Genomic DNA, 13194 nt, shown 5'->3' on the forward strand with positions numbered 1-13194 from the left:
TGGCTGTCAGCGGACAGGCGCTGCCGGGCGGCAGTGTAGTATTGACTGCCACAAGGGATGTGACGTCTACTGCTACACAACAGATTTAAATTCAGACAAATAATTATTAAGTTCAGTTGTTAAATTATTCTTCAACCAAGTGTTGTACGATAAACAAAGATTAATTTAATAAAGTGTGGTAAGTCATATTTTTCTATATTTGTCATACTAAATGTTATAAATGAAAGTCATTTTTTTAATTTTGTTTGGCTTCTAAGTTCTGCTAAGCCACGAAACGGATTAAAATACAGTTTTCACTATCAAGTAGATCATTTATTCCCGATGGTTTGCGTATATTACAATATAATTAAAAGTGAAGTATATATGAATAAACAGCGTATTTCTGAATCCCTTAAAATTAGCCTTTTTTGACTAATGAAGCTAAACCGTTAGAGTTATATAAAAATGATGAATATAAGAATATGATGAGAGAAATTTAGATCTCAAAAAGTTTCACAAAAAAGTGAACAATGGTTTATCTCAGTCTTTTATGATTTTCTCACAATAACCACTTTTTTGTTTAGAACAAGCAATTAAAATACGCACATAATTAGCTGCGTTATTATTCCTGTTATTATTTAATTGTTATGAGAATTTAATATAGATTAAAATTGGCTATTACAGTATATATTATTATAAATTATTCTGACAAATAGTTTAGAAGATATGAAATCACTAACAAAAACCGAAACCGAAAATTCGCCGCCAAAAACCGAAACCGCGGAGCGGGCGAGCGCAAGGTACGTAATATACAAAGAGATTCATAAATAATATAAAGCTTTATTAAATATCTTTGTTAATAGACGGGATATTAGCCGGAAGGGTGTTGGGATGACAGAAAAGAGATCAGATCCTTTGCCATTTGGGCGAAGCCGGGGCGGATCGATAGCATTTTAATTTAAGCTGAGTTTTTTATTTTATTTTATAATAAAAAATTAAAGTGTTAAATTACAAATAAGTAAAATAATTGAAACTAGGTGTAAATCACACGCTGCATTAAACATATAATTTTTTTTTTTTTACATATCTAAGAATTATTAATCTATAATCCATGTTTTAATTGTAAATGTAAACATTATATTTATGTATTTAAACAAAATATGATAAATACATAATATGATAAAAATTCCGATTCAAAGTTGCACAGAAGCACTGACATAAATACTTGTTTAATTGCATGTCCAATGCCGGCTGCTTCGCCTCTCATAGTCATTACAAATTAACTTATAATTGTATAGAAAAAATACGATCATGACTAATATAAAAACTTACTTGTACATTATCTAGAATACTCACTTACATAATATGATATTATTTAACACTTTTAAAGTAACAGAAGAATTCGTTAGCAAAATATTTCGTACTATTTGCAAAATAAATAAAAGGAATAAGCAATAAATTAAATTCGTTTTTTACGTTTCTTTAAATTACTATTTTCTATTTAAATATATTTACTAATATTTCTGTAGCTATTTTGAAAAGCTCAAAGCTTGCACATGGTTCATTACAATGGTAAAGTCGTATGTTAATCGAACCTACGACCGAGTGATCGGTATTCCGAACCTTTAATCATTTAAATGCTAACCAGTTAAATAAGGGAGAAGTAATGACAACATGTAACTTCTCCCTAATCACCCATTTTTAATATATATGCAATATATTTTTAGTTTTACTCAATATTTAATTTAATAAATACTGCTAATCTCACTGTCATTATAGCGTTACTAAAGCAATTCCTTAGTGTATATTTCTTCGTGTAAACTCTGAGTGTTATATTAAAATTATTATTTTATTAATTCGTACAATTATTCAAAATGCTTTTTTGCTTTTTGGCAAACATCTTATACTACTGTAGCTTTTACTGCAGTGACATGTATATTGCAATATTGTTGTTTCTGTTGACGATATGTGTCGATACAAGTTTCACCGCTGTGGAAACACATATGACGTAACATTATTGGCAATAACCAAAACTTATACTTGGCAAAATTACCAAATATCATGACCTCGACCTATGCTATATAACCCCCAACTAAACTAAACAAAAACAAGTCAAGTAATGGAAATCTTGTGCCAACGTAACTTATAACCTATAGAAATATTTTTTGCTAATAGCAACAGATTCTATGCGATAACTTTAAAAACTAAACACTCTTAAATTTTTTATTTCAGTGTTTCATAATAATGTTTTTGCACAAAAAACACTGTCACAATTTTATTTGACGTGTTGACGTGCTGACGATACCACTTTGCTGGGTACTGCGAGGAAACGCGGATGACCGCGTGGGCTCACAAGTTAGTATCGAACCTTAAAGTAACTTGTCAGGGAAAATCAACAAAAACAAATAATCACAGACTATTTAGGTTAATTTGTCCCATTCGGTGTCGAGACCCTTGGTCCGTGGGGTCCTAGCGCTAGAAGGCTTTTTAAGGAAACAGCAAAAAGGTTAGTCGACATCACAGGAGACCGAAAAGCTGGCAGCTACCTCGGACAAAGAATTAGTCTAGCCATTCAAAGGGGGAACGCTGCCAGTATCTTCGGAACCTTGCCTAAAGGGACACCTTTTAATGATATATTTTAGTTTTTATGTATTATATTTAATCTAATATTTTAAACATTATTATCTCTGTCTTTTGAAAGACAAAACGTGTGTTGGTTAGAATTATATCCAGAAATAAGTTTAGGTATTATGGCTAAAGAAAAAGTTTATTTTTATCGTATCTAGATTCTTAATTTAACTGCTTTCAAGTCAATAAGTAAAACATTCCAACTTCCATGTATAAATATAACTAAAGCCCGCTATACACGTTAGCCGAGGTTTGCCCATTGAAGGCGAATACCAACGTATAGTCATTACATTTGCATTGCTTGCTAATGCTCGCAAACGTGTATAGTATTCATTTGGCGTAGTTTTTCAAGACTAACAGGTGCTCTTGACCACTTGCCTCACTTCGGAACAGCGTCGGTTTTTCTGCACAAATCAAAGGCGCCCGTGCGCGCTTGGACAATAATGTAAACTCGTTTTTCTTTGCACCAGTAGAAATTACATCACTTGTCTAAATTGGTCACTTTCATTGGTGTTTGATAGACTTGACAAACGTTTAGACAGTAGCACTTGACTTGTATTAATTGGCCTTCGCTCGGCAAGCCTCTGCCGACGTGTATAACCGGCTTTAGGATAAACAATTAAGCTTAGCGGTTTTAGCGAAAGAAGCAGATAATGCGTAACTTTGAGTATAAAATTATCGACATAAATTGCTACCATCATCTTATAAAGCTCTTACTGCCATACTACGTCGTTTAATGGTTACTAAGAGAGACCCTTAGTGTAAATTTAGTATGTGGTGATTTAAGTAAACATCAAACTCTCAGTATGTTAAAAATATAGAGACCTTCCTTCATATATTACAGATGCTAGAAGCCTCTTGTGAACAAGCATGACAAGTGCGTATCGTATGTCGCTTTTTTATATTTATAATTGGTTAATTACGTAGACTGTAGAGTAACAGATAGGTCTATCCATTTATGGCGCATGAGGAAAAAGGTCAATTGATAAGTAAACTTGTGACCTAGATAGACCTAATGTCAAGAGGAAAGCGATAATTGTTAGGTACAGAAAGAATGTTTATATGTAAGGTAAACTATTTATCGGCGCCTTTGATGTTGAACAGAAGGTTATCAACTGACATACATATATTTTATGTTCTTTTAGTTATATTTAAAAGTAAATTATTATTTTTTTATCTTATGTCCGACTTTAAAAGATTGCAAAATAATGATTTTGGATTATACTATGTTGTCAAATATAAAGGAGACTACGTAATATTTTAGTTAAAATACTTATATCGTAATATATAAACAAAGTTTGAGGAACACATAGGCTACATCAAGTTTTTTTTAATCTGCGCTGACGAAGTCGCGGTAGACAGCTCATACAATATAACCTAAGAAGGCCATTCAAATATACATAAACTCAACATACAATAACAACTAAACGATTTCAGGTTACGTTTGCAAGCAACATCATACACGTTCATTAAAACAACTCAATTGATGGAATAAATTTCCTTGATTATTCTTAAAAAATAATTTCAAAAAGCCAACTAAAACTGCTGAGTGAAATTTTCCGAAAAGGAAGCAATTTAATTGATGACTTCACTTCCTTTATTTTTTATGTTGTACGGAATAATTTTAACCTACCCAACCAGTTGCAGAACGTAATTGCATTTTCACAATGTTAAGGTCGTCCATCGTCTACTGAATAATTAAAATCCGAACTCATTTCCGATGTCGTAAGTCAGTAAAGTAGTAAGTTCCAAATACCATCGTCTCTCATTGCATGTATCAAATCAGCCTAATCGTGGTAAGAATCCCGTTTCTTACGAACAGTATATTAGTAAAAATCACGAAAGTTTGAAGTTATATATGTATCAAATCGGTTTATCGCAGTAGCACGTGAGAAATTCGACTCGACTCGAACGAAGAACTCTACTCATAACTCTAATAGAATCGTCCTATACTCATCTAAAGCAATAATATTAACTTCATGTAGAGTTTGTTTATATCATTCAAGTTATAGGTATAAAACAAAAACAAATTGGAAATTATAACTATCGCAAAAAATTTTTTTGTAACTGATTACGTTCCTCTTTTCATGTTTCTTCGTATTCGAGGTATACCTAATTTACCCTTTCAGTTATTTTATTTTAATGACACATTAAGGCAACACAAATTATGCTGTATTTAAAAATAAAACAACATGTCAGAAGACAAAAACGCTAACTGAGGACTGTTTAATAAAACATACCACACTAATCGGTGTGCGTACAGAAAAGGGTAAGATATAAAAAACCAATCTTGCCAATTTCGCATTGCGAGGTCATTGGCCGAAAACTGGAAGAAGTCATCGCTAATTATAACAATTATCTTAATTGAATTATTAAACACAGACAATTAATAACTGGCAACTGAGGGTCAATGTATGTCACATTAACACGCTCACCGCCATCCTCATCACCTTAAGAGTTCTCTTTACTACGATAAAATTCATGTGGCAGTGGACGTGTTAACCTGTTATGTAAGGTGCTGGCTGCATTAATACCAATAGTAACAAAGATCTCCTACATTAGACCTAGTTAGAGCCAAAGTAATTCAGTACACTGTTTTGTTAAGGATGTTACTATTACAACGGCTACGGATCGCCACTGCTTATCTTTAACATTGAGAAATAGTATTCATTCGTTTCTCTGTCTTGCAGTAATTTCACAATATCCATCATATTGTTTGAATCTTGTCATACCCTTGATTACAGTGAGATCTTGCGTATAAAGCCAACTAAAGACGGTTAGTTTTAACCGCACAATCTTAACTGGACAGTCCTTCTCTTCAATAAAAACCGTAGGTGTATAGCTGGTTTAAATTATTCGCAGTGTTGTCGTTGTTGCCAATTCGCAGGAGATTTATCGAATGTTTACCAATTGAATGACAATGTTGGAGGTTGGAAAACGATCGCTACAGTTAAATGATGACCACTAAATGTTCCACACAAATACTGACAAACGATATTTATGCCACAGCCGGACTGATACCGGCTGAATATGACGATTATAGATACCAGTGTTTCTTGATCGAATAATGTGTTAACGATAGTAAAAACAATAATAGGTTGCAACTACTTACCAAGGAGGTCATAACTACTGGTTTATACTGCATACATAATGTATAATGTTTATGCTGGTTCTCAACGTTATTGATTAATAAAAGACATTACTTATTAATTACTAGCTATTATCGCGACTTAGTCCTCGTGAAATACTGTCTTCGGGTAGCATTTTAATTATTTACGCTAATTATTTAACTAATAAAACATATTAAAATTACAAAACAATCACATAAAACTTACATATACCTATTGTTATTTTGCACCCTAGAGTGTAAAAGTGTCATATTTATTTTTAATTTTTAAAATTAACAGCCTAAAAAATAAGTTCCAAGCTTCTAACTGAAAAAATGGCTTCCATACAACTATCCATCTCCCCTTTCTACCCCTTACAACCTTTTTTTACTCATTAAAAAGTAGCCTATGTCCTTTCTCAGACTCTAGACTATCAGTGTTTATCCGTCCACTATTTTTGACGTGAAGATAGACAATTAGACAGACAGAGTTACTTTCGCATTTATAATTTTATGTAAGGATTAAGGATTTAAGAAATGTTGACTACGACTTATTGGTACGATTATATTCCTTTTTCCAATTAGTTATATTCTACCAACTAGCCTTGTATTCTATAACTTGGTGACCATCAATAAAATGGATAAAATATAATTATAAAGTAAACTGAACAAGAAGTGACTAAAAGTTTGCAAGTGCGTCTGGTGAGAGCGCTAGTTTCAACAAATTAGAAAGGATCTTTATTTTTTATTGACATCAGTATTTCGTAACGGTAACTAAATTAACGAATTCGTCGCATCAGTGACATTTATGTACGAATAAAATTGTTAGATACGAACAACAGAAAATGTTTTTCGATACTTGATATTCAATGCGATGATAACGTTTGGTTTTATATTGTAATATTACGTGACTTGAGAACTTGAGATGTCTTTCATTTGTTTGAGGGATGTCTCCATCTCGATTATCTTTTTTTTTTAATTTCAGAAGGTTTTATAATCCTTACTTCTACAGCTAGTCCTTACTAATATTATGAATGCGAAAGTAACTCTGCTTGTCGATCTGTCTCGCTTTCACGCCAAAATGACTGAACTAAAACGAAATTAAATGAACTGATTTAAATAAAATTTGGAAAACACAGATAGTCTAGAGCCTGAGAAAGGACATAGGCTACTTATTAAAGCGAAAAAGGATTGTAAGGGGTGTTTGAAAGTATTGCCATTTCTAATGTTAAAGGTTAAAATTATTATTTAGGCTTTCAATTTGATATAAAAATATGACATTCAAAGCTTGTAAAAGTTTCATCTTCAAGGATGTAAAACAACAATATGGGATGAAAGTTTGTATGGGAATATGTAAAGTTTATGAATGTTTTGTATGTTTGGTAGTAATGTTTTATAAGTTTAAGTAAAATAATTAACTTAAATATTAAAAAAGGCTACCAAAAGACAGGGTTCCAGGCGGACAAAGTCGCGGGCACAGCTAGTAACAAATATTTTCACTTAAGTAGTTATGTTTTGACTACATTGCACGTTGTTACAGACTCAGAGCATGCCTGTCAGCCAGTGACACACCGGCCGCTACACAAAAATGAAACCCACACAGAAATGCAACACCTTATCGAAAGCTAACAGAAGTCAGTACCTATTTTAAAAACTAATTGTCTTCTTTTTTGACACTCATTTTTATATTTTTACCAACTACTTTCTCTGTCATTAGTACCTCATAAAGTTTAAATAATTAAGTTTAAATTAAGTTATGTTCCGACGTAGCCTCATTAAGAAAGTTCGCCAATAATGCAAACTGTTCTTTTGCATCGTCGTTTAATGTTAAATGTAAAAGTGACTTTGCAGAGAAGCTGGTGACGCGGGCAACGCTAGGTGTCGCCCTGGTTGTGCTCGCCGTCACCGCGCTTGTCATCGACCCCGTAGTACTCATCGCTAAATATGTAAGTACTAGCTTTCTCCTGCGACCCCGTTCGCGCAATATTAAAAAAATCTACCTTATAACAAACATCCAAACATTCGCATTTATAATATTAGTAACATTCAAGAATGTTAAGATTCAAACATAATTGTACAATACTTTGATTCGATACTTATTGACTTATTGATATAAATGTGCTAATGAACAGTGATTCGCATTAATTCGTGTTATCCATCCAATATATTCACGACATTAGTGAATTTAAAACTAGAGACATACGTATCTCAGTAGTGCATACTATTACGGTATTGGTGGCTACGTTTTTTATTTTAAAGTTTTTATTGTTGTTCTTGTACTCTACATATAAGCGCTTATTAAATAAATCAAACTGATGAGATCGGGTTTTTATTATTATAATCCATGCAGCAATTAAGAGTGACGCCCGGCACGGAGATGTATCGGATGCTGACATCGGAGATAGCGGGCGCATACGTTTCGGCTTATCTGTTTAACATAAGCAACGCGGATGCCTTCCTCAGCGGCGCCGACAGCCGCCTCAGGGTGAACGAGGTCGGACCCTTCACCTACCAGTGAGTTACAACAAACAAGGGGTCTGCTGAATAAAAATCTCTTGTATAATATATTTGTGAGGTTAAAAATAAAAATAGAAGAACTCGCGCTGCAAAAAACGCTACTTACATGAAAATTATTCTGTTATTTTTTGTATAAAAGTCATAATAGCATAAATTATGTGAATCGCGTCATATAAAAATTAAGTTTAGTAACGTAACCTTTATCGTTAACTATTGTTTAATTATCTTCGTAGAATTAATTGAAGTCATGTTGTTTGTAGAGAGAAGCGCTACAACACGCACTTCGAGGTGGACAGCGAGGGCCAGGTGCTGCGCTACCGGCCCTTTATCAACGTCACCTTCGTGCCGGAGATGTCGGTGGCTGATCCCGCAGACGTCAACGTCACTGTCGGCAACACAGCACTGCTGGTAAATAATTGTACACGACAATGACAAATCCAAAGTCTACCTTATTCCTATGAACTCCTGGTACTTTCGTGGTACTCATAAGACAAAACGTAAGACTTTGTAATTTAAAGCAGTTTACTTATTCATTTTTAATTGAAGTAATTCGCAATGAGAAATAAAATTTATTTCGCAGGCGATAGCAACAGCGATGTCAACGCATCCATTCTGGAGCCAACTCGCGCTGAACCTGCTGACGCGGCGATATAATTCAAGTGCAGTGGTGACCCTCTCGGTACACGACCTGCTGTGGGGCCACCACGAGCCTCTGCTCGCCTTCGGGCACACACTCATGCCCGGCTGGATTAACTTCGAACGACTAGGCCTCCTCGACAGGGTACGACTACTTATTTTACTAAATACTTACGTAAACTAGTAAATATGTATAAATAACGACTAGAGTATAATAGCTATTATCTTAAACTTAAAGCAATGAGGCAATTTTTTGAATTGTTTTTTCTTAATGTATTTAGTGCTCTTTTGCTCTGGATATGTTTTGGTAATATAGCATGTACTGTTTGCAGCTATACGACAACACGCGTGACTACCAGCTCGAGCTGAGCCTAGAAGATCAGACAAAGTTCCAGGTGCGGCGAGTCAACGGCCGCGCCGGACTCACCGCTTGGAGCTACAACGACCCCAACAAACGGTAACGCTCCCCTCACTACGCTACATGTCAACGTCGTTGTCTACAGTGATAGAAATATCCACCTACATCTAGAATGGATGCAATCTTCAAAACACACTATGTTTTAAGCATTGCAGGGTTTTAGAATTTTTTACTTGTTCAACGACTCGTATATTCATTATCAAAATAATTTAGTAATAAGTCAATAGCTATTACATTTAATTAAAATATTTATACTCTGAAAACGCAAACATCATTATTATGTACAGTTCTCGATGCAACACTTTCGAGGATGCGTACGAAGGATTCTCGTACCCGGCGGGTCTGACCCGGGAGCGGCCCATCCGGCTGTACCGCAACGTCTTCTGCCGCATGCTGGAGGTCGACTTCTCGGGCTCCAAGACCCTTGACTACGGGCCCGAGGTCTACATCTACAAGCTCAGCAATCGCTCCTTCACTAAGAATCCGGACACGGAGTGCCTCTGCAGTGCCGTCGGCTGCAAAGACGGACTGTCAGACCTCTCACCGTGCTTTTATAGTAATGTATTCTTTATAATTACAATATCGATTCTCAAATCCTAAAGGATTTTTACAGACATGAGTTAAAACTCTTGTCTGTAATTTAAACACTTCTCGAACTTATTAATGAAGAAAACCCTAGGAAAATATGAAGTGAAGATTTAAAAAAGTTGTTCTCAAGTCTAATAAAAATCACATAGCATTTTGTCTAGCTTCTTTAACCAATTCCATATATCTGATAAGTGGCTTTCTAAAGTTTAATTTTCCGAAAGGTCTGCCGGTGATGATGTCTAACGCGCACTTCTACGGCGCGCCGGCCTCGCTGTACGCGCGCATCGACGGCATCGCGCCCGACGAGCACAAACATGGCGGCGTCTTCGCCATCGACCAGGTCAGTCATATACGGATGTTTAATTTAATGTAAACTGGGCCTAACAAAAATTTTTTGAATTATTTCGTAAAAATAATTGTTATCATTTTTTTATGTAGCGTTAAACCGCAATAAACGATACATATTTGTAGAATCGATAAGAATGGCAGTAGAAAGTAGACCTTTACCTTTTGGACGTTAACTTTTTTTGAAGTAACACATGAACTTGCAGAAGCTGGGTTCCGCGCTGCAGACGTCGATGACGTTCCAGCTGAACGTGCCCGTCGCGAATGTCGCATACAATAAGGAGGCGCGCCCCTTCGCAAACATTACCGTGCCAATCGCCTACTTTAAAGTGGTAATCAGTTACAAATTTAAAAAAGTAATATACGGGCCTAGGGAGGCACAAATATTATTTTCTAAATTCTATTGACAAAAAAATGTACTACTTTTGCAAAAGTCTAAAAATTCATAAATACTTTCATTAACCAAATATTTTTGTCAGACGCAACCCGAGGTGCCGGAGCACGTGAAGACAATGTTCTGGCTGGTGTACGTGGTGGGCCCGTATGCGGTGTATGCGCTGGCGGCGATGCTGGGCGCGGCGGGGCTGGGCTTGCTGGCGGCCGCCGCGCGCCTGCTGAGCGCCCCGCTGCCGCTCACCAAGCAGGCCATAGCACACGTGCACTGCGAGCTGCCACTCATCAAACACGCACACAAACAGACAATCCTCAGTGACCGCGTGAGATAATGTGACCACGTGGAAACCAGGCTCCGTGAATAGTGATAATTGACGCTTTAAATATAAGGTTGTTTTATTGTGTATTCTAATATTTTACCAAAGCTATAGCCTGGTCTTATTCACAAATTGTGCAGTTGCCTTCCACGCGATCTTTTGCTATAAAAATCATATATTTAAAAAGAAAACTATTTTTAGAAGAAATCCATTGCATGTCGCGATTCCGTCCTGATAATTGAACGGTACTTTATATATCATTAAGTGTAGTATTTTTTTATTATTAGTATTTTCAAACAGGGTGATGATTAATGTAAGAACGTGAATGATAGATTACAAAAAAATAACAAGAAAATGTTTATTTTTGTTGAACTCATTTCATTCAAACTCCAAACTATACAAAGACCTATTTATTTTATCTCGGTTTGTGTAAGAAATTTTGTTTTTACTTGAGACAGCAAAGTATGTTCTTGTTTGGTCCAAGTACTTAACTGTGGATTCTACCAAACACGATTGTTACAGTACGATACGATAATAGTTTTACGATAATTTTAGTCATTGAATATTTTCATTTCCGTATTAAATTTACGGAATAACGTACTTGCGGAATAAGCTGTCTCTGTATTTTTATCCCATAGCTTAAAAAAGAACGAAGAATGAACGAATGTATAAACCTACAAAAATCCATATGCAATTGTTTATTCTAACGTGACATGAAATGCTGTAACAATTCAAATTTGTAGGATAATACAGTGAAATGTCAATGTGAATGTATAGGTTAGTTGTTGGTACAAAATTAAAAATTAGCTTCAAACTTAGAACAGAATTTGTATCTCGCTTACTCCATTTTAATCGAATCCGACCTAAGAAAAACAACTGTAGGTGAGTTCTTTTATTATATACTACTAGCTGTGCCCGCGACTTCGTCTGCGTAAAATGCTGTTTTCGGATAGCATTTTTAAGGCTTATTACTTTTAACTTAACCGAAGTGCTATGCGTTGATGTATGGATGTAGACATAGAGAGAGGTGTACCAGGACTGCGCCAAATGTAGGTGCTTGATCTCTGCCTACCCCTCTGGGTTATGGGCGTGAATTTAGTTGTTGTTGTTAAGGTATTTTACTTAAACTTATAAAAATTACAACAAAACATATTAAACTTACAAAATATTTACGCAATCATCATATACTCCTAAACAAATTTAAGGGTAAAATTTTTACAAAAATTGATTTTCATATTTATTTATATCAAATGAGCAGACTTAGAAAGAAATTTCAAGCTTCTAACTGTTAAAATGACGATACTTCCATACAAATTACCACCAGTGGGGGTACTTTCAACCCCTTACAACCCTTTTTTCGCGTTACAATGTAGCCTATGTCCTTCCTCGGGCTCTAGACTATCTGTGTATCAAATTTTATTTAAATCGGTTCAGTAGTTTTGGCGTGAAAGCGAGACAGACAGACAGAGTTACTTTCGCATTTATAATATTAGTAAGGATTTTGCAGGTGATAATAAATAAAACAACAAAGAATGAATTTCAAAATATATTAAAACAAAAATTATAACATGTTTATCATTTATACAAATGTGACATTTTTTTAAGTCCGTACTTAGTACTTAGCACGAATATTTGTGACAATCGCCTTCGTATTTACATCTTCAATTATGTCAAAATTTTTACGATATTTTTGATGTACTTTACGTCCGATTACTAATTTTATCTATAACGATACGATGATGTGTCACAGATATTCGTGCTAGGTCCACTGAAACACACAGCCATTTATCAGTAAAACACAAGGAAATCATGTAATACATACTTGTATATTTAAATTGATAAATTGTGCAAAATTATTAAGTTTAAATTCCCTATTGTGTAAGAAAAGTCAATCTTCTATTTTTTAGTCACAGCAAAGATAATTAAATTCCCGTTCTTTTATCTAATTTAATAAAAAATCAAGGTTTTATTTATTTTATTAACAATTCTATGGTCATTTTGTATTCTTTAGTCTATTAACCTATTACTGACCTTACATATTATGAAATACAATATTATAAACTACCAAAATGGTAGGATTTCATTCACATAGTAAACAAAGATATTTGTTACTTAATTCCAGTATATTCTAATGATATACTACAATAACTACAGCACATTAAAACACCATTCGTTGCAATTATTGCTTTCCTGACAACACGCCATTTTTATTTTAAATATCGAATTACAAAATATGTGATGTATTAAATTATTTTTATACTAAATTT

General features: G+C 34.5%; 1 protein-coding gene across 2 annotated transcripts; it reads left to right on the forward strand.

The window, feature by feature from the left end:
* The first annotated feature begins 702 nt into the window (after nt 1-702).
* On the forward strand, nt 703-11222 carry LOC106709611 (lysosome membrane protein 2). Of its 2 annotated transcripts, XM_045679387.1 has the most exons (12): nt 703-779; nt 2212-2334; nt 7254-7347; nt 7565-7659; nt 8064-8227; nt 8491-8638; nt 8811-9011; nt 9199-9323; nt 9572-9840; nt 10094-10212; nt 10424-10549; nt 10697-11222. In XM_045679387.1, the coding sequence occupies exons 3-12, from the start codon at nt 7302-7304 to the stop codon at nt 10940-10942; spliced, it is 1539 nt and encodes a 512-aa protein (XP_045535343.1). In that variant the 5' UTR covers nt 703-779; nt 2212-2334; nt 7254-7301; the 3' UTR covers nt 10943-11222. The 2 variants fall into 2 exon arrangements, with proteins under 2 accessions (XP_045535343.1, XP_045535344.1); XM_045679388.1 differs by lacking the exon at nt 2212-2334 and having other exon boundaries at nt 733-779.
* Nucleotides 11223-13194: the final 1972 nt, after the last annotated feature.

This window comes from Papilio machaon, chromosome 9, assembly GCF_912999745.1.
Source record: "Papilio machaon chromosome 9, ilPapMach1.1, whole genome shotgun sequence".
Taxonomy (NCBI): domain Eukaryota; kingdom Metazoa; phylum Arthropoda; class Insecta; order Lepidoptera; family Papilionidae; genus Papilio; species Papilio machaon.